The sequence below is a fragment of the Trichomonas vaginalis genome, chromosome IV, assembly GCF_026262505.1.
Source record: "Trichomonas vaginalis G3 chromosome IV, whole genome shotgun sequence".
Classification (NCBI taxonomy): domain Eukaryota; phylum Parabasalia; order Trichomonadida; family Trichomonadidae; genus Trichomonas; species Trichomonas vaginalis.
The window spans coordinates 9,718,413-9,744,418 of record NC_067206.1 but is presented as its reverse complement, the minus strand read 5'-3'; the positions used below and the strand labels follow the sequence as shown (position 1 = coordinate 9,744,418).

The 26,006-nt window shown below is 32.1% G+C and overlaps 11 protein-coding genes and 1 non-coding gene across 12 annotated transcripts; 5 read left to right on the top strand and 7 right to left on the bottom strand.

Annotated features, from left to right (window-relative positions):
• Positions 1 to 1,325: 1,325 nt before the first annotated feature.
• On the bottom strand, positions 1,326 to 3,252 carry TVAGG3_0060670 (uncharacterized protein; the record flags this gene model as incomplete). The annotated part of the gene is made up of 1 exon (XM_001304619.1): positions 1,375 to 2,940. One exon carries the CDS (start codon positions 2,938 to 2,940, stop codon positions 1,375 to 1,377), a length of 1,566 nt encoding a protein of 521 aa, XP_001304620.1.
• Positions 3,253 to 3,639: 387 nt separating this feature from the next.
• Positions 3,640 to 4,871, bottom strand: TVAGG3_0060660 (glucokinase family; the record flags this gene model as incomplete). Its single annotated transcript, XM_001304618.2, has 1 exon — positions 3,735 to 4,862. One exon carries the CDS (start codon positions 4,860 to 4,862, stop codon positions 3,735 to 3,737), a length of 1,128 nt encoding a protein of 375 aa, XP_001304619.1.
• A 990-nt stretch (positions 4,872 to 5,861) lies between these two features.
• On the bottom strand, positions 5,862 to 6,601 carry TVAGG3_0060650 (GTPase protein; the record flags this gene model as incomplete). The annotated part of the gene is made up of 1 exon (XM_001304617.2): positions 5,956 to 6,537. The coding sequence occupies one exon, from the start codon at positions 6,535 to 6,537 to the stop codon at positions 5,956 to 5,958; it is 582 nt and encodes a 193-aa protein (XP_001304618.1).
• A 1,888-nt stretch (positions 6,602 to 8,489) lies between these two features.
• TVAGG3_0060640 (purine nucleosidase protein) lies at positions 8,490 to 9,596 on the top strand (the record flags this gene model as incomplete). Its single annotated transcript, XM_001304616.2, has 1 exon — positions 8,495 to 9,538. The coding sequence occupies one exon, from the start codon at positions 8,495 to 8,497 to the stop codon at positions 9,536 to 9,538; it is 1,044 nt and encodes a 347-aa protein (XP_001304617.1).
• Positions 9,597 to 9,737: 141 nt separating this feature from the next.
• On the bottom strand, positions 9,738 to 11,834 carry TVAGG3_0060630 (ankyrin repeat and protein kinase domain-containing protein family; the record flags this gene model as incomplete). Its single annotated transcript, XM_001304615.1, has 1 exon — positions 9,738 to 11,834. The coding sequence occupies one exon, from the start codon at positions 11,832 to 11,834 to the stop codon at positions 9,738 to 9,740; it is 2,097 nt and encodes a 698-aa protein (XP_001304616.1).
• A 582-nt stretch (positions 11,835 to 12,416) lies between these two features.
• Positions 12,417 to 13,874, top strand: TVAGG3_0060620 (uncharacterized protein; the record flags this gene model as incomplete). The annotated part of the gene is made up of 1 exon (XM_001304614.1): positions 12,420 to 13,616. One exon carries the CDS (start codon positions 12,420 to 12,422, stop codon positions 13,614 to 13,616), a length of 1,197 nt encoding a protein of 398 aa, XP_001304615.1.
• Positions 13,875 to 14,182: 308 nt separating this feature from the next.
• Positions 14,183 to 18,958, bottom strand: TVAGG3_0060610 (guanylate cyclase protein; the record flags this gene model as incomplete). The annotated part of the gene is made up of 1 exon (XM_001304613.1): positions 14,250 to 18,398. The coding sequence occupies one exon, from the start codon at positions 18,396 to 18,398 to the stop codon at positions 14,250 to 14,252; it is 4,149 nt and encodes a 1,382-aa protein (XP_001304614.1).
• A 1,148-nt stretch (positions 18,959 to 20,106) lies between these two features.
• TVAGG3_0060600 (protein kinase regulator protein) lies at positions 20,107 to 21,149 on the top strand (the record flags this gene model as incomplete). Its single annotated transcript, XM_001304612.1, has 1 exon — positions 20,162 to 20,776. The coding sequence occupies one exon, from the start codon at positions 20,162 to 20,164 to the stop codon at positions 20,774 to 20,776; it is 615 nt and encodes a 204-aa protein (XP_001304613.1).
• A 240-nt stretch (positions 21,150 to 21,389) lies between these two features.
• TVAGG3_0060590 (C2 domain (calcium/lipid-binding domain, CaLB) family) lies at positions 21,390 to 21,961 on the top strand (the record flags this gene model as incomplete). The annotated part of the gene is made up of 1 exon (XM_001304611.1): positions 21,397 to 21,882. One exon carries the CDS (start codon positions 21,397 to 21,399, stop codon positions 21,880 to 21,882), a length of 486 nt encoding a protein of 161 aa, XP_001304612.1.
• A 119-nt stretch (positions 21,962 to 22,080) lies between these two features.
• On the bottom strand, positions 22,081 to 22,980 carry TVAGG3_0060580 (protein serine/threonine kinase protein; the record flags this gene model as incomplete). Its single annotated transcript, XM_001304610.1, has 1 exon — positions 22,081 to 22,980. One exon carries the CDS (start codon positions 22,978 to 22,980, stop codon positions 22,081 to 22,083), a length of 900 nt encoding a protein of 299 aa, XP_001304611.1.
• Positions 22,981 to 23,470: 490 nt separating this feature from the next.
• Positions 23,471 to 23,545, bottom strand: TVAGG3_0060570. Its single transcript has one exon. It is a non-coding gene; the product is annotated as a tRNA-Met (tRNA).
• A 435-nt stretch (positions 23,546 to 23,980) lies between these two features.
• Positions 23,981 to 25,129, top strand: TVAGG3_0060560 (uncharacterized protein; the record flags this gene model as incomplete). Its single annotated transcript, XM_051221378.1, has 1 exon — positions 23,981 to 25,129. One exon carries the CDS (start codon positions 23,981 to 23,983, stop codon positions 25,127 to 25,129), a length of 1,149 nt encoding a protein of 382 aa, XP_051106364.1.
• Between the last annotated feature and the right edge of the window lie 877 nt (positions 25,130 to 26,006).

Sequence of the window (26,006 nt, the reverse complement as noted above, 5' to 3'; positions counted from 1 at the left end):
CAAATGAATTTAATTTTGATCTGGAATGATTATGCCCTTTCATGACTCACTTTACTAGGGGTATTGATGGAACCTTCTGTATAATATATATTGAATATTAGATTTAATATTATGGAGAATCCATTAAATCACACGAGAATACCTAATTTTTTATTAGTCAAAGTAATAATAATAACAAATAGAAAAATTAAATTTGGAGAGTCATATTTTCTTCTTCTTTCAACTTGTGAGAACGAATGATGGCAATTATTGCAAGCGTTATAACACAAGCAAGAGTGAAAACAAAAATAAAAATACTAACAATAGGAAAGAAAATTTCAAGTTTTGTCCAAAGGTTAACAACTTTTCTTGTTTGAATTAAATCGTTAAACTGAGTTATGTTATTTTCGTTACAACCGTATGATGGACTATAGCAAACCTTTGCTACACCCCGTCGTACACCTTTTCTGAAATATTTAAATTTTCTAAAGAAAGTCGTTTCTATTTCATTATCAACTACCGATCATTAATTTCCTAGAAAAGAGACGAACAATGGATAAAAATTTATCTAAAGATTAGCATTATTTTAATTATTTTTTATGAAATTGAACAGTAATGATTTGAAATAATGATAAATTACATCATTAAATGATGTACATAATAGAGGTATATAAATGTGCTTACAAATCGTCTTCATTTTGAAGAATGTTTTCCGTAAGAGTTGATCTGTTTGTATCATCAAAATCTTCTAACGATTTATTCTTTCTGCTACGTTTGACAAAGATTATTGAAACTCCAACGATAATAGAAACTACAACTAGTACTGAAACAACAATTATTGTAATCTTTAATGGCGATAATTTATTTTGATTGTTTGTAGGGTAAACAGGAGGATCTGGTCATTTTTCAGTCGGTGTTGGCCATTCTGGTTTTTCATACAAAGGCTTTGGCCATGATTCTGATGGAGAAGGCCATTCAACTGCAAGAGGAGCTTTTGATGATTTAGATAATCCCTCTATTAAGAGGTAAATCCAAATCATATGGATGACTTTCTGATTTTTGACGCCTAACCGTTCCCCACAATAGAAAAGAATTCTACTTTACAACTTCATAACTTGTTGATGGAGAACTTTCAAAAAATTCAATGAGATGGTTCAATCTGAGATTTTATAGTTTTCATATTGCCAGAATTGCCATTTTTCATCAAAAATTAATGATCCTCTATATGATATAGAGAAATAGCCATAATATATCACTTTTGGATAAAAATATGAAGAAATCTAAAATAAAATTTTGCTAGTATCAGTTTTCATGATTTATATTATTAAATATCTATGTATTTAGTTGCAAAACGTAATATATTTACTGAAATATAACAAACATAAAAAACAAATTTTATTTTTCAGATGTTCTCTGCCAAATATCGAAAGCTACTGAGCTATATATATGGCTCCACTTTGTAGAATTATCAGGAGGATAAAATGGATACTCAGGATCTGAATATCTAACTCCTACGTAAGTAATGTTGAATTCATCAATTTCTGTTGTATCTTCTGGATTATCAACCAATCTATTCATTATTTCTTGCCGACTTTCGAAATCTAAACCATGATTCATCAGCCATCCTATGTATCCGACGAAAATTTGACGACCAGCCAATGTTACAATGGGATTCTGATGCTGATTATCAGATATCCAGATAGAATCAGGTGGGGTGTTGTTGATAATAAAGTTGGCAGAGTTGTAGGAAGCTGCATAAATGTCCCATTCAATAGATCTCGTTTTCCATGTCACATAAACAGACAAAATGCCTGAAAATATACTAAACATGAATAAAACAATAAAAGTAACAACTCCCAAAAATCCAAATTTTGTCAGTTTTTTCATAAAAAGTGACACCGATGCAGTAGCCAAAGGAATAAAAGCCGCATAAAAGACTTTTGTATTATCTAACGCCCATGGCTGATAGTATATAATATTTCCCAATAGGAAAACAACAATAGAAGGAATATAAAACTTCCACTGAGTCTTATTTAAAATCAATGGAGAATGAATCAAAGCCATTACAATAAATGGTCCTAATCCTCGACACCATAGCGTAATGATATCTTTTTCGAACTCTCCTCTATTGATTGGCTGTATTTTCATGAAATCATTTTGAGTTGAACGTCCAATCAAAGGAATACATTGAAATGCACCAAATACTATAGCTGTTATGCCAAGACACATATATCTCATTATAAATCTTGGCATTTTTTCTACCTTTTTGTATGGAAAAGTGATTAATGCAAAAACAACTCCCCATTGAGCCAAAGCAATGATAGAATGAGGATGAATTTGTGGTAGAAGAGCTACAAGAAGTCCAGCAGCAATGAATTCTGTGGCAGATCCCCTTTCATTGCATCTCATAAGAATCAAAATCACTGACCATGCAATTGGCATCGAAAACAATGATGCGCGCTGAGGCAATAGAACATGAGAAACTGCTTGGAGCCAAAATTCTTTCCAATCATCGTCCCAATAATGAACATAATCAATAAACCAAGATTGTCTGTATTTTTCGTAGAAGAAGTGTGTGAAACCCATTCCTCCATTATATGTAAAAAGATATACGCCTATAATGGCTGCGAATTCGCTTTTTGTGAATTCAAAAATTAAATCTACTAAAATTATGTATAAAGCTATGGAAACTGGGATCGAAGGGAATACTGTTGCATCATGTATTGATACACCATAGCATGATATCAATACTGATGAATAGTAGTTCGGAATGAAAGGATAAGCTAATTCTTTGTGGGCGTAGAAAGGAGATACTAAATCGAAAAGATGCTTTCTGTTCTTATTGCATCCGTATACAAACGAGCTAATGATGTTCATGTGAAATGGGAAATCTCCAAATGAAGCACCATGAGTATAATAGCCTTCGTTTAGTAAACCGTCCCAAATTAAGGCATTTAGCATTGTAGATGGAATAATGATTCCGAAAATATATGTCACTATAGTGTAAAAACGAATTTTCGGAAATTTCTTTCCAATAGTGAGTAATTGTAATATTAATCCAATGAGAAGAAGAATTAGTGAATGCAATAGACCGTGTTCACGTGATAGTGGGATCCATAGAGATATGATAAAGAACATCCATGCTGAGAAAAACATTCCAAACATGGTTCCCATAGCGAATCTTGTAATTACGTTAAAATGTTTTCTCAAAAATAGCGAAATGAATTCAAATCCGAAGAATATTGCACAAGCAATAGTAAATATTGCTTGTGCAACCATTCAGAAAAATGATTTGTCGTTGCGAAATCCAGATGACTAGTCCATGCTGTAGCATGTACTCAGGAGCTTAGTAAAAGTTGCCGATCTGAAATTCATTACAGATCGCAAGTATCTCATATTAATCGTCAAGACATCGCATATTGAAATTGTATTGCATTGTTTCATATATGTTTGCATATTTTTGTGCATTAATGGAGGTTAAATGCTAATTTCAATTCGAAAACGCTTGAAAATCATTAATATGGCAATATATCTAACGTAGTTTAACTATTAAAGCAGAAGATATGCTATATTTTTGTGCTAATTTTGTTGATAGCGCTAAAAAACCTAAGATATTTTTTCAATTGTGAAAATGGGAGTGTAAATAAGATGACAGATAACAAATTTATATGTTATGACTTATTGTATTTATATAAGTGTGTTTAAAAAGAAGTAATAATTGCTACATAAGTTGAATCGGAATTTTTTACAATCACTTACTGTGGCTTGTTGGCAATAGCATGTGCCATGTAGTCTGTGCCGAGAATGTTGAAGTTGAGGATGGACTTCTGAGAGTAGACACGGACTGATGTCATCCAGTCTGGGCGGATGAGTTCGTAAAACTCTTCTTCGAGCTCCTTAGCGATTTTCATAACGAATGGGTGGTTCTTGACTTGGTTATCAAGGGAAAGAACGCAAGACTCGCAGGAGAGGGATGTAGCGATAGCCTTAGCAGCTCTTAAGTAGAAGATGTAGTGAGCGCGGAGAGCGTTGTAAGCATCCTTCTCGCCAGCGATGGCCTTCTTAGCAACATCACCAGCATCGATTTGTTCGAGTGGTAAGACTTCGCCTGTGAGCTTCTTGTGGTAGAACTGGAAGGCGAGTTGGAGACCACGGCCAGAGCAGATATCTTCGTACTCTGGGTCAAGCTTTCCGCCATAGTAGTGGTCGGAAATGTGCTGGATGAGTTCTTGTTCGTCCTGGAAGTACTTGTGTGTAGCCATGTTTGGAGCAATTTGGAGGTGGCCGAGTTCTGTTGGGAGAACTAATGGGTTCTTGAGGAGTGGTGTGCGTGTGACAAGAGCAGCACCAAGGCCAGAGCCCATAGCAAGAACTGCTGTTCTGCCCTTAGCAAGAATTGGGCCTGTTGGGGCACGATCTGTGAAGAGTTGGACGAAGTTCTCTTCGAGGATGCTCTGCTCATAAGCGGCGATAACACCATAAGCGCCAGCTTCGAGATCGTTAAGGAAATATGAGCGATCCTTTGGGAAGAGGCCCTTTGGAAGTTGTGTGATGGAGAGTGTGCGCTCCTCAGCTGGGCCCTTCCAGTTTGTTAAGATAACTGTGTTGTTTTTGATTGGGCCTGCAACAGCGATAGCAGCACCAAGGCAAACAGTTGTTGGTTCGACTTGTAAGATCTTCTGCTGAAGGTCTTCGAGAACCTTAAGAAGTTCTGCTGTCTTCTGAGCCTTTGCATGGCCAAGATCAACGTATTTAGCAGAATCGTGGAAATCAGAGAGTCTTACGCGGAGACCAGAGCCACCGACATCGCAGCCAAGGCAGATTGGTAGTGTTGAGCCTCTCTTCCATTCCTTAATTTGTTGGATGAGATCGATTGAGAACATATCTCGAAAAATGAGGTGATGTTTGATAATCAATATAAAATTTACGGTAGAGTTTTATCGATTTATAAATAATACATTACAATACATTTAGCCAATAAAAAAATAATTTCACCTCTAAACTTTCAAAAAATTGAGAATCAACTTTCAAAATACCCAAAGAAAAAATGATGGGTTTTTCTGTATATATGGATTATGCCAACAATGTCTCCCCTTCTTAAGTCTCATTCTCAAAAATAAACAGATGGTTTGAATTATCAGAATTTTGAATGCTGACTGGTCGGATTTGTTTACACCCATATGGGTCTTTTTTTGACGCAATATCCAAATAATAAATAAGGATAGTCTACTTTATAACATTTACAGACCATCGCAATCATAAACTGTTTTTACATCGCTTCTTCCTCACAAAGATATCGTAAGGTTCTCTTTGGTTATATTTAAAATGATATACTGCAACGCATGTGAATGATATAGTTTTGCATAAACGCGAGCTTTTGAAATTTTCATTCAATTAATTGTATCAGCAATGGTCTGTAGCTTTATAAGGCTATTATAAACGCAATTTCAGATGTTTGAGCGCATCGAAACATCGATATGCAAGCAATGTAAGAGAGACTAAAAGTTTTCCTTGTACTTATTCACTCCTTCAACTTACCTACAAATTTGAAATATAGTTATTTGCACCGTTGAAAGAAATATTCATCAAACTTACGGAAATCTATGTTTCCATCTAGCTACTAATGCGTATACGATCCATTTAATTCAAGTAAATATGATTCCCGATCTGAGTAGATATGATGTGACTTACATAAAGCTCGAAATTAACTGTATCTAACATTTTCATTGATATTGACTCAACAATTTTTAAGATCGATTCTCATTTTAGTATAGGTAATACTCGTAATGATTGATTTCAATCTCCAAATCCAATTAAATTTATCAAGAAAATAAATATTTAATATTATTTTTATAATAGTATTGGGATACTGTAAATTCATGTAGAGCAGTGGAAAATCAACAGTAGTGTTGCCTAATTACAAACAAAAACCGTTCTAAGTTTATTATAATGTTAAAAAACAAGGAAAAGATATTATTAGCAGCAAGATTTCTTTTTCTCAACTGGTTCTAGTCTATTTTCTGGTTTGACTTCGGCTCTGTATAATTGTTCAGCAATTTTATAAAATGTTTCTGAAATATTTTGACCTGTTAGTGCGGAAGTTTTCATGTAATTGAGTCCATTCTTTGCTGCCCATTCAGCAGACTCTGGATGATTGAAATCTGAGACAAGATCAATTTTATTTGCGCATAAAACTGCGACAGGGTTGGATCCTGTATCTTCCAATACTTTCATATACCACTTTTTAGCACCCTCAAAGCTGACTAAGTTGGATGCATCGAATACAACGATCAAAGCGTCCGCTGTTCGTGCATATAAAGGTACTAGGCACTGGAACTTTTCTGTACCGGCCGTATCCCATATGTTGAGCTTGACGTCAACAGTTCTATTGAGATCTTCGAGCTTTAACTGTAAAGGAACTTGAATATAAGATGCTGCGATGGTTGGTGCTTCATTGGAATTGAAAATTTTACCCCAAAAGCGATTAACAATGCATGTCTTACCAACGAATGACTCTCCGATCATAATAACTTTATATTCTGGGGCAACTTCAGCCATTGAAGAAAAAAATATAAATGGCAATTGTCAGTTTTGTTGATTTTAAGGAAAATTACTGTAATTGTGATTATTTGGTGATTTCGATTGTAATGTAATTTGAGAATTTGATAGGTATGTCAGATCATTTTGAATACATGTAATGAGAATAGTAAGAGTATGTTCGGTTTCGATATTGCTTTCAGATTAATGGTCGATTTGAGAAAGGTATCTTTATACAATCAGAAGGTCCTTGGTCTTATAATGAAATTCCTTTGATTGAATAATATTTTTTTTTTTAATATAGAGAACCAATGATCACTAGTCTAAGGAATTATGCCTCTATCGCATCGGTATCAGATTTTAGAGAACTGATCGAATGATTCTATATTTTTAATTTCTTTATCTTCTATTCCGATGGAATCTATCAAGATTTAAGTTGGACTTCTATATACTAAGCGTATATATTATCTGTAAAGATATATTCTAGAAGAATAAATCATCAATTCATAGTCTCCTTCAGTTCTTATTAAAAATATGTCTTATATGAAATAATAAGCTTTGCCATATGATTTCAAAAAATAGGTGATGTGTTAAGGGTTTCGTTTTGCTAAAATTGTCACTTTTATAGCATATTTGTTTTTGGATGTTTTGCGAAACCAAAAAAAAAAACTATGATATACAATGTGTGTGTAAAGAAAATACTTTATTTACTAGTTAAAAAATCATTTGGTATTGATCAAGTTATTTTTTCTGGATAAGATATTATATGGATAATTGGATAGAAAATACAATTATATAATCTTGTACCTGGTTTAATTAAGCTAATTGTCATCAGAAACTTGTAATTTTTATGAATTTCAGATTTTCTTTTCATTACTGCTTTTCTTAATAGGTCAATTTCTTATTTACGTTATAAAGTATGATATTTACAAATATCAAGTTATCGTGTTTTTTGAGAAATTATGAGAAACAAACAAAAATGAAAAAGATAGGAATAGCAATGAATAGTGATGTGGGTATAGAAAATGTAAGAGATATGAATGCAAAGCAATCAGTATTTAGGACATTGACCATAGATTTCGAAAAAAAAATGCTGCATATTGAGCGAAAACTATGATTATATTATAAGGCTGTCATTTAAAGCATAATGAAACTATTCCATTTTCATTTTAATCGAATAAGATAGTAAAGATTTTTGAATTAGCTAGAAACTGATGAGATGTTTTCACAAATCAGATTTTTAATCTCTATAATGCATAATTCACTCAATATCTCAATTTTGATATTGCGAGATATTTTTGCTATCGGTTTCGCAATTTTGACACAATAGCAAGAGGGTTCTATAAGCATTATTATCAACGTAGAATCTGAATATCATATCAGAAAATGTCGCAAATCTGACAATTACCCGACCAAATAGCAAAAATAATTGAATACTTTTCGCAAAAACTTTAAAAATCGATAAAAATATGAAATATAGATATTAAAGAGACTTTTTATATAATATTCATAAAGATTTTCCAAAAATATGATACCGCAAAATTAAAAAAGTGACGTCTTGAGTGGAGTCAAAGGTCGAAATTGCTAGCTAAATGTTTTTTTAGCGAAATTGCGTATTGTACGTTTTTTTCGCAAAACGAAACCCTTAGATGTGTTTATTTTAGTACCAAGTGATGGGGCTTATATAATCAGTATAATTTTTTCGATCATTTTGGAAAATATATTTCAGCTTTTATATGTAAAATATAGCCCAAGCACATATGGGAAAACATGTGTCCCGTTATAGATTGCTTTAATGAGGTATTGGGGTGTAATCATTCAACTGTAACTCGAAGTTCAATGATGTAGAGGCTCCCTCAATGCTTATAACGCTTTTTGTTGATGTTACAGTGCTATTCTCTAACAATGGCAATTTGAATGTTTGCGGATACGAAAGAAGGTTGCTGATGGGAAACGATAAAGAAATTTTACACAAAAAATGTCAATCAAGTGTGCTCTTGACTGCGACCCAGGCCATGATGATCTTGCAATGATCATGCTTGCTGTCTATAGCCCAAAGCTTGACGTTCAGTACATTTCTACAACACACGGAAATCAAACAGTCAACAAAACATATCAAAATGCACGCAGAACACTCAATTTGATCAAGCGTGCCGACAAGATTCCAGTTTACAGAGGCTATTCTAAGCCACTCACTCGTGAATCAGTCGCTTGCCCAGAGATTCACGGAGAATCAGGTCTTGGCGGCGTTGATTGGTCAGAAATCGACAGAACAATGCCAAGAAACCCAGCTTTAGACATCCTTGGATACAAAGACGAGTCTGAACTCCGTCCAGATGACTTCTTCAAGCATCTTCACAGATTAGTTTCAGCCGCCGAAGATAAGTTCGATATTATCTCAACAGGATCCGAAACTAACATCGCACAGTATCTTCTCGCCTATCCAGAAGATGCTAAGAAGATCAGAATGACTACAATGGCTGGCAACTTTATGATTGTCGGAAATATCATGCCATTTGCCGAATTCAACGTACTCATCGATCCAGAAGCTATTTCTAACATCCTCCAGTCAGGAGTCGACTACACTTTCGCTGCTCCATTAGATATCACTCATACAGTCCTTGTTACAGAGAAAGTCATCAACGACATCAAAGCCGCTACAGAACCATACTCTCCTAAGTTCACAGAAATGATCATTAAACTTCTCTTCTTCTTCAAAGATACGTATCGCGACGTTTTCGGCTTCATCGACCCACCATTACACGATCCAGTTGCTGCATTCCATCTTATTGCACCAGAATGGTTCGAACATGTTCGCTGCCATGTCGATATCGAGACAAAAGGTGAATATACTTACGGATGCTGCTGCACAAACCTTATCTTGAAGAAGAAGGATCCAACAAAGATTGTCAAGCCAGACAACGCTACAGTCTGCCTCAAACTTAAGGAAGGAGGCCACGATGCTTTCTGGAACCAAATGATCACTGTTTGGGGAGAGATTGCAAAAGAAATCGGTAAGTAAAACTAATAGTTCTGCTTTCCAAGTCCATATTGATAATAATTTATTATTAAACTCTTCGTTATTTAAATTATTTAAAAATTATTTTATAAAACGTCTCTGTTTATGATAATTATGATATTTTTCAAAATGATTCAACACATTTTTTATAAAATTTTCTATATTTTAGAATATTTTCAATAAAATTAATACTAATTATTATCTATTTGGCACCTTTAGCAACAAGAAAGGCTGCCATCTGTGTATTTTCATTATTCCTTGCTATTTGAAGGGCAGTTTCCTGATTTTTATCTTTTGCATTAATATCTATACCATGTGAAACTAAAATCTGTACAATTTGAATTGAACGCCCATCATACGCTGCATTATGGAGTGCAGTTTGACCATTATTATCTTTCGAATCAATTGTTGCACCATGAGAAATAAGAAGCTCTAGTGTAGTGGAATTATTTCTCAAAACTGCGTAATGAAGAGGAGTTCTTCCATCAATATCTTGAGCATTAAGATCTGCACCATTTGTAATCAGGAATTCCATGACTTCTTTACTATCAGATTTTGTGGCGTAATGTAGAGGTGTTTCTTTATTGATGTTTCTTGAGTTTATATCAACCCCTAATGAAATTATATACTTTGTCATTTCAAGGCTATTTGAAAATGCTGCAATATGAAGAATACTTTCTCCACTATTATCTACTTCATTGAAATCGGCGCCTTGTGAAATAAGAAATTCTGCTATTTCTAAAGAATTAACTCTTGCTACATGATGAAGAATTGTACCACCATCTACATATTTCGTTTTGATATCAGCTCCATGAGAAACAAGAAATTCGAAAACGTCCTTTTTATTGGCAGGAATCGCATAGGTAAGTGGAGTCATTCCATTATTATCTTTTAGATTTATGTCAGCTCCATTTGATAAAAGAAGTGATAACATTTCTGTACTATCACTATATGACGCATAATGAATAGCAGCAGAGCCATTAGAATCTTGAATGTTTATATCAGCTTTATGCTCAAGAAGAATTTTTGCTGAATCTATACTATAATTTTGTGCTGCGTATAAAAGTGCTGTTTGTTCCAAAACATCTTTTACATTTATATTTGCGCCATGGTCAATAAGAAGCAATAAAGTTTCGGCACTATTGTTTTCGGCAGCAACGTGGAGTGGAGTTTTTCCATCAACATCTCGAACTTCAATATCTGCTCCATTTGCGATTAAAATTTCTGCAGCATCTATACTATTATAATATGCTGCAAAATGAAGGGGCGTTGCATTAACTGAATTTTTCACATTAACATCAACTCCATTTTTAATAATAAACTCTGTAATTTCCTTACAATTATTTTCTGCAGCAATATGAAGAGCAGATAATCCATCAACTTGTTCAGCAATATTTGCACCGTTTGAAATAAGAAGTTGACAGAGAGGCAAAATATTGAAATATATAGAGCAAACTAATGATCTTTGCAAATTTTTTTCTTGACTCAAGCACATAAAGAACAAATGGATATTCCTGTGAAATCCGCACATATAATGATATATTCCCAACTCTTTTACATTCATTAAATATGTCACAAAATCAATATTATGTGAAATAATTGCATAATCCATACATTTTTCATCAGGAACTATATATTTCAAACATTCGATCATTATTACAGAATTTCCACCTAAAAATGAAAATCGTAAACACTGTTCCGTGATTTCAGAGTTGAATTTTGATCTAAAATACTTAAAACAATCTGCTGATCCGTGATAACAGCATAATTCCAGAAATGAAGATCCTTCTTTTGTTTTTGGATAAAATTCGCATTTGAGTGTTTGATCTATATTAAATCCATCCATTTCTGTTAATGGTATAAGTGACTGTAGATCGTTATTCATGATAGCTCTGTAAATAGAGTTTTCTCCATGAAGATCCAAAGAATATCCTTTGGATTCAAATTCCTTGAATTTTTTTCTATGACTTTCTCTAAAAACAATTTGATATTCCTTGTAAAAGAAGTAATCAAAAGTAGCAGAAACATTGATGAAGGATGGATGGAATTCTTCAAAAATCTTTTTGCAAATATTCCAATATGATCGTAAATATCGATTATTATATGTTGCTGCTGTTTCAAGTAATATTATCACCTGTGATGGAGAGTTTATTTTAGATTCAATTAAAATTTTTTTGATATCTTCGTAGATTTTAGTGATTTCGTTTTCGTCAATTGTATTTAGTCTGTACAACCCAGATACTAGCTTGTCATAATCACTATATGACTGTATTAATTTGTCTACAAGTTCTCGATTCATAAAAAGTGAAATGAAAAATTTCACAAAAGCAATTCATTGAAGTACTATTACTGATCAATTTAGCTCCTTTTGAGGATTCTAGTTACTATTAAATTTTGTAAACAGCACTCTGTTCAAAATTAATCTTCATTTGAAAGAATGTTTATCCTCTAATCTCAAAATATTTAAAATTAAGCTATACACAAAAGAAACCAGCTGAACCCAAGAGTTAGAGATCTCTGTGTTGTATTATATGGGATAATGCAAAAAGGATTTCGCATCAATTGTGTGATAATACAAAGAGAAGTAGATATGCTTGAATATATTTCAATTGATCAAAATAGACTATTGTTTTTTTCACTCTACAATTGCAGAAATTAAATTTTGCTCTTTGTTCAAATAAACCATATGGATTTACTATATTGGAGTATCCGCATTAAAAATGTGGTTGTTCTGTGTTGAATCATCTTATATTTTAGCATATTCTATATAAACAATGCATTTTAAGCTGAAAAACCAAACAGCGTGTTAATCATATAGCATATTCACAAGAACAAAAAGAAACTAACATTCTCTAAGAAATGAAAAAGTGATAAAAATATTAAAATGGCAATAAATACAACAATTTTGAACTTGATTTCACAGAGATCGCTTTCTATGTCTCCTCTTTTGTCAGGACATAAGGTTTTCTCACTCAAATCCTGCTCATTTTCACGCCAATTTTCTCCAATTATTTATAGCTCTTTACCATTCAAAATTCATTCATCTAAATTCTCTAACAGCCTATCTGGAAGTGTTGCATTGGCTAGCAAGACGATTACCACAACAACTACGATTGAATTAGTTTTTCAAGAAGAATCTGACAGCCCTGTAGAAATTACTAACTGTCACTTTGTCAATATCAAAAGCAACCGTCCAGTAATTTACATTGAGTCAACTCGTCCTCTTTTCATTTCGAAATCTTCTTTTACGAAATGTGAAGTCAGCCAGTACCCAATTATATTCACACGTACCAAGAAGAATGTTATATCAAGTTTGTGCTTCATAGAATGCGTATCAACAGAGTGTGGTGTGAAGACTGACGGCGGAGATAATTCAATTATTTCGCTATCTACATTTGCAGGTTGCAAATCCTCAGACATTGTACTCCAGACTGATAGATGTGCTGTAGCTCAAGTAAACTCTTCTCGTTCCCAATCAATTGATTCTAAGCCTAAATGCTGCCTCTTATGTGAACATTTCAAGCTTATCAAGCTCGATAATAATATCTACGATATGGACAACACTCCATTTGCCATTATAATTAAGGCTGCTTCGTATCATATCATAAATGGACTTAATTTGATTAAAGAAAAGAAGACTGAAGTTAAATCCGGCTTAATTTGCGTTGAAAACTACGATCTCTCTGTCTTTAACAGCGTAATTATCAACAAAGTCGAGCCAGATGCATCAAAAGCTCTACCAGCGGCCAAAATTACATTTATTAACTGTATATTCTCAAGCGCACCAGAAAATGCCGAAAGGATACTAACAGCAAGCTGCACAGTCAGAGATAACGTTACTTTGATTCCAATGACAGTTTTGAACACATATCTCTGCCCAGCATCAATGATTCCGATCCAGGTAAACAATATACCACGTTTCATGGATACAAAGCTCAGAGAAGACCAAGCTTTGATTGTAATTATGGGAGTCGGAATTGTTGCTGGAATTTTCGTTTCAATCATATTCTATATCAAACTTTCTCCATACATAGCTCCTCGAGAGTCTTCTCGTTCGAAGAAGAACTTCCAACGCGCTTAATAATATTATTTTATTTTTTATTGTATATTTTTTCATACTTACGATACCCTCTTGTAAAAATTCTTTATATAGAATAATTCTCGTTCATTTTTCTTTACTTTACATTCTTTTTATTATATTTTCCTTCCTTTCAATGTAATAAAATGGTTTGATATGCTTATAGTCCTCAATTCATAATTTTCGCATCATTCCCCCTCAATCACCCCAATTTTTTTATATCGGACAACATTTTAAGTAGTTTTCGGATTTTCGCTATGCTGTAGATAAAAATAGCAAAGAAATATCTGAACTCCTTATTTCACATGGTGCAAAGTAATTTTGTTGATAAGAATTAATACAATAGATATTCAAATAGCTTAATATGAATAATTTATTGAAGAACATTAATTACTTCTTATAGTCTGTATTATGTTTCAATATGTCAGCCATATAACCATTAAATCTTAAAAATTATTTGTAATAATTCAATAAATCACAAAATTATCATTGTATTTGATCGTAAAAGTTAATGTAATGACTATGTATCATTAATAATCTAAATGGCATTTTTTAATTTGAAATTTCACTCATTTTATTGGCATTGTAATAAAAATAATTGGTTATAAAAAATAATATATTTATCATACAAAAAAATTATTGCATAGTAACTAAATAAGTTAAAACTTTTCCCTGTTTGATTTGGATTTCTCCTCTTTCTTCGATCTTATAAGTTCCGCCATAAATCAATTCATAAATAGACCTAGAAACGTGAACTTTCATTGGAACTCCATTATGTTCCATTTGTTGTGCCATTGAAATAGCCGGTCCGAATATCTCAAATGTTGGTTTTCCTGTTCCAATAACACCAGCAACAACAGGACCTCCAATGTGCAAACCAACTCTTACTTGGAGACTCATTCCGAGTTTTTCGTTGATTTTCCTGATCGCGTCGATTGCCTGCAATCCGAAATCAACAGAAGATCTTGCGAACTGTAAAACATTAGGAGTATCCGCGAAGATACCTCCTGCAGCCATGTAACAATCTCCAATGCACTTGACACGTTCCATTACAGGCAAAGAAGCAACGATTGTATCAAATTCAGTGAAAATGTTATTCAATGTTCCTGTTACAACTTGTGCTGAATTTGAAGAGCACCAAGGGGTGAATTCAACAATATCAATGAAGCAAATTGTTGCCGAAGGAACAGAGAAAGAAATATTCTTTTCTCCAGCTTGCACTCTTGGAACTAACGTTGCTGGTAAGATTGTTGCCAACAATTGATCACTTTTAGATCTTTCTTCAGTGATTAATTTGTTGTACATGAATGATTGTGTGTTGTTTCTTACAATGAATATATAACTGTCACCTTGCAAAGCTGATGTCTTTGAAACAAGTAAAAATTGTTTATCTACATCACCTTTCATGAATTGCACAGCGCATTGTGCGGATTTTGTATTGAAATCAAAGAGTTTCTGGAGTTTGCTGTTACTTTCTGGAGAGAAATCTGTGGATCCCAAGTATTCGTTCAATGAAGATCCAACTAAATCTCCTTTGAACAATTCTTTTGCGCTTTTGTTCATTGAAGCAATCTTGTAGTTCTGTCCATTAGTAACTATAATTGAATCCGGTAAATCTTCAACGAGAGTGTCATAGAATTCATTACCTCTCATTGAAGAATCATTTGAATTTTGCTTGAAATTTCCTGTCAAAACTGTCATAATAAAACCGTTTTGAGTTACATAAGAAGGTTGGCAACTCAGGAGTAATCTCAAAGCGTATCTTAATCTGTTCTCTATCTGTTTGATTAATAAAAGGATAGCTATAAGAATAACCAAGAAAGAAAGGACTGTAACAATAATCAATGTTCCCCAAATTGGGAAAGAAGAAATAACAATTTTATTGACTTTTTCGTCAACTTGTTCTGCACCTGGGAAAATGAAATCATCAATCAATCTGAACAAATATATTCTGTTGATTAAAGCAACTTTGCTTGCATTGATGAATGGTGTTCCTGTAAATTTTTTACTGACAAGTGCTGCATCAATCATTGAATGAGTCAAATAATATGTATATTTGATCAAAACATCAGGAGAAAAGCAGTTAAATCCATCTTCAACTGTCTGAAAGATAACATTCCAATTACAGCCAGCATTTTCAATAGATTGAGATACAATTTTAGAGAAATCTGGATAAGGAAGAGCATTCTTATATCCGTATCTCATCCAGTTATAATAATCATTCAACTTACTTTGGTAATCTTGCATGCTATTGATTTTTGCTGTCATATTTACTGAAGCATTTGTTGGATATCCAAGGAAAGTTGCAGTGATATCATTAAATTCCGCAAACATGTTATGATACAAGCTGCCAATTGTCATCAAGTTATCAACATGTTGGACGTTTTGGTTGATTGCATCGCCTTGTTCGATGAAAATTTGGGCCAAAGAATTTGCCAAAATTACTGACATAATTAAGAAAACAAGTAAACAAGTAATAATTGAATTGATTGTTGTCATAGCTGAATCTGTTTCATCTGCTGCATTTACTAAGACTTTTATCATGTTCTCTTCTTGTTTGGAATACTCCAATTCATTAGCAATATTCGCTTGGCTCGTTAAATTGTTTCCTCTTGAACTATCATCGCCGCTTTTTCTTATTCTTAATCCTTCGTTGATTTGACTTACAACATTTTTAGGAAGTGCCATAAGAGTTCTGTAGACAATTTTCTTGTCATGGTTTATCTTGTAATAAACAAACAAAGCCATGATAATAGTAATAATAACAAAGAAAACAATGAAACCATATGAAATCAATCTCAAAACTTTGTCTTCTTTTGTAACTTCGCTGTTAATGTGTTCTGTCAAATTATCAGTAGCACTAATGAACTGAAGAGTTAAATCAAATTTGTTGACCATTGGTGTCATAATTGAAGGTGTAAGCAATGTTAATCTTGTGATTTCGTTATCATTTAAATCAACAATTTCAGCCAATCTCATAACAACTGTATTCATTGCATCAGTTAATGAAATTGTTTGTGTTTTTGTTGAAAAATCTTTTTCAACATAAGTGAATTTATTTGTTGGTTCAAACAAACAATCATTAGCATTTTTGATGTAAGAATCAAGTTCTTTCATTTTCAAGTCAGAAAGGGATTTTCCGTAATTAATAACTTGCGAAATACAATACCTCAATTGCATTTTCAAGTCTTCTTCACTGTTGTAGTATTTCATCTTTATTTCCTTCCATGGAACTAAATTAAGTACTTTGAGAATATACAAATGGCACAATGTTATACTTGAAGAAACATAAAATCTGGCGTAATCTGTTGCATACTGCATTTTCTTTGGTGAATTGATTCTCTTTCTATATCTCGCTAACAAAGCAAAAGAAACAATTCCTGTAGCCATAGAAAACACGAATATAACAATAATAAATATCCTTGAATTCTTGAGACTTGGTATTGTAAGATTTTCTATTAAATCTGCCAACATTTTGTTTTCTTCACAATTTCTGGCATAAATTTCATCATCTATGTCTTCAGCGAATGTCAAGTTTTCACTCATTTCACTGTTTTGTGATGGAGGATTTATAGATTGAGATGAAGGTAAAATTTGTGGTAAATTAGGGAAAGTTCTTAAACCTAAAAGTTGTGTGTGATCAGGATGAACTCTTATACCTCTTGCAAGGAGTCTCAATTGTTCATTTGTTTGTTGGAAGCCTGCGAGATCATTCTTTATTTCCCTGAGATATGATTCATATGATCTATAAAGGAATCTGTTGTTTGGCAATTGTATTCTTAATAAATTGAAATGTGCATCAGTTTCTTGTGTCTTTTTATATGAACTTGCAACTGCGTTATCCATTTCATTTGCGTTTCCTTGGATGACTTGATCCCATATTCTTCTGATTGTTCTCTTTATGTCTGATACTTCTTTAGCCATTTTGTTTAATTTCTTCTTGAGATCACCTGTCAAATTTGTTTCTCTTTGTTGGAAAATGATTTTTGTTTGTGCAATCGCTTGTTTGATTGCAAGACCTTTTAATTTGTATCCTATCATGTTTCTAACAATGAAAGATAATGTATCACTAAGTTCTGGATAAATGGCAACGAACTTTCCATAAATAAGCCAATAACTCGCTTCATAAGGATATTTGTCAGTTATATATTTGAAAACAGTGAATTCTAAACTTGCTGGATGTGCAAATTGGAATCCAAGAATGGAATAAATCATCAATTTCCTGTGATTCGTGCATTGCTCCAAAAAATCTTTTTTTTCATACACGTTATCCAATGCAACCATGGCTTTTTTGACTAAATATTTCATGTAAAAGTGACTGATTAGATCGACAGCAAGAATTACGAAGAAATGGATGAAAATTGCCGGTACATTAATCTTGTAATCAAGCATAATCATGATAACATGCGCTACATATGATATAATTCCGAAAATTGTAAATGACATAAACATAACTGACTGCCACATGTAAACTAATGAGTGTGTTAGAGTCACACGGAATATTGAGTATATAATCGCTATAATTCCGACAACACAAAAGGCTGTTTGTGCTTCTTTCGGTATTCTTGTCATTAATCCGACGCATAATGATTGAAAAGACAGTACTTGCATGATAATTTGTTGTTGTTTACCACTTATGCACAAGAATGCAGTTTGTCTAAAGATGAACGAGTATGAATAAATTTGTCTATAAAAAATGTAATAAGAAACGAAGGTAACCAAGGTAATAACTATAGTTGCTATGTTAAATCCCTTTGAATAGTACGTTTCTTCTTTCATTGCCATTCGGCTAATCACTTCAAAACATGACTCTAAACATGGTCCGTGCAAAACATAGCCAAAAATGGCCATATATAGGTAAATAATGTACATTATTACAACATTTAACGAGCCCTTTTTAGCATAATAAGAAGCAGATGTGAGCATAGCGATTATAAAGAAAAATGTAAAGAAGAAATATACGATTGATATGTAAAATGAGCATTCATCTCTATATTTAATTGGAGTTATGTTCCATAATATCGATAAATAGTTGAAAAACTTATAAACTACGTCATTTCGATCATATAAAGTATCGAGATTTGAAAGAAAGGACATTCCATACATTTGAAAGGCACAGAACATGGTGACTACTTGATGTAAAGTATAATATGGTGGAATAATTGAATCCATGTAGTTCAATAAATTTTGAATTTGACGGATCACAATTTTCCCTTTGCTTTGCTCAATGAGACCTTCATATTTCGATGATGTTGTAGTGTCTGAAAATGACCTATCAGGGGATGATGAATGGAAGGAATTGCTCATTGATTTCATTTTTATTAATCCGAGAGAATAATTGAAAATTTTTTAAAAACGTTAATTATTAATAACTTGAATAATTCGGAATAAATAGAATGATGGTATACTTTGAGTAATAATTTTGAATTGAGAGAATTGATAAGTGTTTTTCTGAATATGATTTTGGAAAATGTATATTTACTATCAGAATGTCTTTAAAAGTGTATATAAATTATTTTCAGAAGATACACAAAATGATATTCATTTGAAAATTCTGACTAAAAAACGTATTTATAATTAATCAGACCTCTTCTATAAGTTGAGTTAGATGGTTTATAAAAAATTCCTCAAAATCTTTTTGAAAAAAAATTCAAAACGATTTTTATGGAACAAGAACAGTTTCTCTCTATTGCTGTTAGTTCTTTGATAATTATTTATTCAATTCTATTGAAAGGTCTGATCCACAAGTAGCTCTGTATTCCTTAGAAATTAATAAAATACACAAATTAAAATTTACAGTTCTTAAAAATTGAGCACGAGTTTTTATTCTCAAACTCCCAATTTCCCAGTCTTTCAGATCATGTTCGATTTTGAAAAAAAGATATTTCTCGGCTCTAGATAACTTCATTTAAAAACATAGTTCAGTGTAAATTACACAAACACTTACAAACAAAATTTGTGGAATCTTTCCCACTCGAATCAATATCTTATAATTCTATCTTAATTATATGAAACAAAATGTGCCGCATATGACTATGCTTATAAATTCTCAGCAGTATTTAATTTCTAAATATAAAATTCTTTCATAATATGATTTTTCTCAAATTGCATGGTTTTTATGTTTTTTCAATCATTTTTATATTGAATACCATTAGTTATCTGATATGTAATGTACCTATTACCTCTCGAATTGACGATTTATCATTATTACATGTTAGTTTTCCTGTTATTTACAGGTACTTGCATGCATTTTGGTGATAAATAAAGTAACTAGCTGCTGAGAAGAGTTAATGGACTTGATTAAAATAAAACCAATAATATTATGAAATTTCATGCGCTGATGCGGTTTCTGATGTTTCCATATTGTTTAGGTAGAAAATACGTGCTATCTTTCTCGGTCAAACTGATCTGAATTAGAAAAGATGCTAACTTGATTTCTTTTCAATTTTTTTGATCATATATGGTTTCAAAATAGAATAGAATGAATGAATCGATTCGTTGGCTTGATTATTATTGTTTATCAGTTAGGCCAATTTTTTTGTTGCTTTATGAGTGTTTCCTTTGCTCAATGGCTTATTTCTCATCCAGCATATAGTTACATGATAGAAGTTGATCCATATTACCTGGATGATTCATTTAACTTTTACGGCTTAAAAGATAAAATAGGAAATTATGCAGAATCTATGAAAATGATTAAAAAAACAAAATTCTACGAACCGAACTATAGTCACTACGAATTAAAATGTGCTATCAAATTATACGGAGCAATTCATCGAAGATATTTATGTACATATGATGGTTGCGAGAAAATGAAAGAAAAGCGCGAGACCAAAATATTTCCAAAATGTCCTAGGTATCTTTGCAAAGGATGCTACTGCTTACCATACGGAGAATCAGAAGTTTTAGGTGAATCAACAATGAAACTTTATTGTCCCAACTGCAACGATGTCTACGAAGCACCTTCATCAATATTTAACATTGTCGACGGTGCATATTTTGGTCCTACTTACGTCCATCTACTTAGACAAAGATTTAGAGTTGTTACTCCAACAGCATTGCCCAAAACACTAGATCTAAGCCATTTCAAATTGATATTCGCTAAAAAACAGGAAGAAAATAGTAAAAAAGCAATTACCGATAATTCTAACCAAGAACAGAAATAATTGCCGTTCATCGTACTACAGTACTTATCTATGTTATTGAATTGTTTTTAATAAAGTTAATTAGTTTATTTACAAAATGAAAAATTTACCTTCGGTTCAACAGATAAATAGTATATTTACAATTCTGTATGCGATCTCTACTATAATCATATGGAATTTCCTTGAAATGAGTTCTAAACGTTTTAATTTCCAGAAATCAAAAATTGACTACGGGGTTAAACGAATAAAAGTGTAATAGTCCCTAAAAGGATTCTAGTGATATTATGTTTTTATTAAAGTTGGCTCAACGAATATTTTCACGTTATTTGAGTTTATGAAATAACTTCATAGGAACACTCCTATGCGTCTATCAGAATGATTTTGTAATAAAAACTAGCACTATATTAGGATTTTTTGGATGTGTACGATTAAACCAATGAAATCTTTTCAAATCATTTTGAAAGAATTTTGAGACCGAGGCATTTATTTGAACTATTTTGAATTGTGCGAAGTGCAGGATAAGACACAGTATTCATATAGGTTATTTAAGGTTCTCAAATCAATGACCTATTTCATTCTGAAAATTCGATTGATAGGACTCTGAAAATTTCAATAGTCGCTAGGTCATCATTTTAATATTGATGCGCAGTAACTTCCAATACGTTCCTCTCATGAATGGCAACCGTGCCTATATTCGTATCGATGGTGTTCAGACTGGTAGCTTCAAGACATCAGGCAAGACCACATTAGTTGCACGTGTTGGACCAAGAAATAATTTCATGGGTCACGCAGCCGAATTCAACGAAAGGAGCCACCCAGACAAGACATGGGAATTCAGATACAATGATCCATCAAGATCATCCTTCGTCTTCATTCTCTTCAAGAAGCATTTATTTGGAGGAGATGAAGAAATTGGTGAAGTTGAACTTAGCCTTAATGCTTTCGAACCAAATTCTGTTGTCTCTACTGAATTTCAGCTTCAATCTCCAAACAAACAATCAATTCCAGCTCGTGCAAGAATCTCAGTCCACCTTTCTGAAGATGGATCTGAGCCATTCGATGCTCCTGAAAATGGAAAACTTGTTGGAGATGCAGTAATTCCACACAAGCAGACTTACTTCAATTAAGATCAAAATACAAAAATATTGGTGTTTTAATATTTGTTTGTAATATATGTTTAAATTATATAATAAATATATTCCGTTGTCTATCTTTATTTAATTGGTTACTTTTTGTTTAAAGGGAAAGAATTTTTAATCAAAAATTATCAACAATTAAAAAATTATAATGCGAACGAGAAAAGATATATAATAATATCATTAAAGCTATACAGAATATATCTTTGGGCGTTTTCTTGGTGCTTTTCTAGCAACAACTGGGGGTTGTATTACTGATAACCTCGGAATCTGACCGCATGATAATTCAACTCGAATTAAACGTGCATTGCGACGGCCTTTTGTGCATAAAAATGGCGACTCTAATAACTTTTCGGCTGTCGGGCGTTTTGAGGGATCAAGACATAAACACTGAGTAATTATACTCTTAATTGGTATTAAAATAGAGTTAGGAATATAATAGTTAACTGCACTGATGCTCCTCATTAATTGGACAATATTATTTCCTTTCCATGGTATCTGGCCGGTGGAAAGATAGAAGCATATGACACCACATGACCAAATATCAGCGGCCTTGGCATCATATTTTTGGTGATTTATGCATTCAGGTGAGGCGAATGCCACAGAACCACAAAATGTGGAACGAAGTGAAGAATTATCATCTGTTGAGAGTCCAAAATCGATCACTTTGATGTTACTTGAATCAATAATTATGATGTTGTCGGGCTTGAGATCTCTATGACTAACACCTTTTGCATGAATGTACATAAGTGCTGAGAATAGTTGCTGCATTATGCTAAGTATGGATCGTTCAGTAAGTAGCTTTCCGCTTTCAACAAACTGAGTTAAGGTTTCGCCATTGCAATATTCTTCAATTAAGTAATAATTTTCCAAATCTTCCAAGAAGTCAATAAACTTAACAATGTTTGGATGATTAAGGGTTGGTAAAACCTTTATTTCAGTATCAAGAAAACATTTTTCTTTTTCTGCTTTTGGAATAACTTTAATGCAAACAACTTCATCTGTATCTGTATTTCGTGCAACATAGACTGTGCTGGAAACACCTCTGCCAATAGGATCGATCACAGTATACGGTCCGATGCTACCCATGATGTTTCTGAAAGTATTGAAATTAGAAACAAATTGAATTAGATATATTGATAATTGGGAGCCTTGAAGTTTAAAGAAAAATAATTATTCAAAACAGTTAGGATTTGAAAATCCTTTGAAATAATGTTATTGCAAATAAATGATAAAAGTAATAGTATATTGGATTCTAATCATTTGATGTTAACGATAGATTATATTTTTGAGGGGAGAAAAAAAATGATTTTTGAGAAGTTACTAAGAAAAAAATCTCATATAAAAAATGAAGAAATTGTGCAAATAACAAAAGGATATCGAAGAGCGATTTTTAAGAATTCAATAAATTATTCAATTGTAATATTTACACTTTCAGAAAAAAAACTATTGTATAGAATATTTGACAGAAAACAGTTCCAATATTTTGGTATCATTGTATTGAGTGTTATGAATGAAATCAAATTTAATTGAGAAAAAATCATGTTGAATTTTTTTATAATTGAAAAAAATATAAAAAGAGCGATGACTGGACTCGAACCAGCGACCTTAAGGTTATGAGCCTTACGAACTAAACCAACTGTTCCACATCGCTTAGTCATTTGTATGTTGTTTTTAAAATACGAGATTAGTCGTAACTCATAAAACATAAAAATTAAAATAATTATTTTTTTACAAATGCAAGACAAATTGCTTGTTGTTTATATATTCACTAACAACTTTCTGATAATTCTTAAATTAAAATTAATTTTACTAAAAGTAGTATATGTTGAAGGGTTGTGTGACTTTTTTTGTAAACGTAAGAATTCATACAATATTGAACGATTTTGTATCATTTTTTTTAACATATGAAGTAAAAAATGTATGATTCTTACGGTTTTTATTCTTACGTTTTTGAATAAATCAAGATTTAAAAATTTTCAAAATTGTAAGACATTTACACTCAGCCCATAATGAAATAAAAGATAAAAAATTGACTTCTTACGTAAAATTAAAACTAAGTTAAATTTATTTTTTTATTTTATAATAAATGAGTATAACAACTAATTCATTGAAATCTTTAAAGTTCACTAATTCAGAATTAGAAAATATTTTAGAAAATTTTGGAGACGGTTCTTATCCAACATATATGCAGAATGTGAAAGAGTTTTCCAGATTGTTGAATGAATTTAAATATAACGGACCAATTACTAAAAAGGCTATAATGAGATATTTATATCCCAAAAAAGTTGAAAAACAGGAGAATATTCCTCTTTATGGTCCAGAGGACCTGGGCTCAGAGAGCCTTGAAACACCTCCTGAATATTTTGAAGAAAAAATTAAACAAGATGAATATTATAACGATGAGATTGAGAAATTGGAACAATTAAGAAATGAAATAGATGAAAAAATTAAGGAATTAAGAGAAGTTGAAAAATATAATGAAAATGAAGTAGAGGGTTTAATGAATATCCCAGCTTCAGAATCAGAAGTTCAGAAATCTCATGAAGAAAGATATAAAAATTATGTCTTAGAATCAACACAAAATTTATTAGATGGTGAAATAGATGAAACACTTTCGGAAGAAGGTATTAAATTTATTCGTAAACATAAGTTACAATTTATTGATAAAGAAGAATACCCTTGTATCTTACTTTCACCCCCTCTCGATTCTGAGAAATTCAAAAAAGCTCTTAAAAACGTGACATATGCAACTAATACGATTAAGAAAGAAGATCATGATATTTACACAAATTATTATTTAAATAAATGCACAGGTGTTGATAAAGTTTTTGATTTATTAGATAAAATATCAAAAGAAACCATTGGAACCTATAAAATTTTGTGTGATTGCGGTTTCATTGTTGAAGATACTAATAATGTTTCATATGAAAGAACAGCACCGAAGGAAGATGAAGTGGAAAGGTCTATACCATTCGTTATTAAGAACATAAAAGATATGAAAACTTATAAACATTATATTTATTCATTTATTTCAGAAAAAATGGAAGCAACCCATAAAACATCTTCTCATCATTTTATAGCTATTCATACATTCCTTTTCAAAGTTGTGAAATTAAATAAGACAGGAATTAGATTTAATGTATCAGGGTACACATTCTTGAGTAAATTAAAATGTATTCGTCACGTCGCAGATGATAAAAATTTATGTGTTCTTAATTCATTTTATGGGCTTTAAAGAATAAACTTTATTTTTTAATTTTTATTCTTACATAAATGAACAAAAACGGAACAGCTAAAATGAATGATAATCAAATAAGAGCCGAAGGTAGAAGGTTATTTAAACGCTTCTATAACATTCCTGATGGTGTTAATCCTAAAACTCGTAGAAGCTATTTAAATGAAGCAATAGATGCATATGAAGGGTTTGACATTTCATCAGAAAGTGAGAGATTAGCGAGAATGTTAAATGTTAATATTGATTTCTATTATTGTGATCCTCAACCAGAAGACGTGGACATAAATAAGGTAGACTTTCCATTAGTGGATTCAATAATGATAGATCCAGAATTTGAAACAGTAAATATTTTATTAACACAGAGTCCATGTGGAAAACTTCACGCTGACAGAATAACAGACGTTGAAGCACTCACCGGCTATAAAGTTTGTCCATATTGTAAAGAAGAAGTTTATTCTATCCGTGATGATCCAGAAAGGAAAAACCAAAGAAGATTTTTAAAACATTGTGAGAAATGTAAAGAAAATAATGGAAGATTAATTCAAGACGTTCAATTGCAAAAGACACAGCAACCATATGCACCACATATTACGAAACAGAAGATATATCAATGGCTATTAGCACATAATTTGCAGGAATATTATAAACCAACAAGATATTATATTACTTTTGACTTCGAAACATTAGAGACTAAAGAAGAACTTCAACTTTCTGAATGTGCAACTTTGAACGCTTACTTAAAACCATTTATGGTATCATCAACTGTCAAAATAAAGCCGCAAAGCGGTGAGGACGTAGACCGTGATAAAACATTTACGAGGAATTTTTGCTTAACTTCGAGTGATTCTTTTATTTCTGATTGGATTGAGTTTTTATT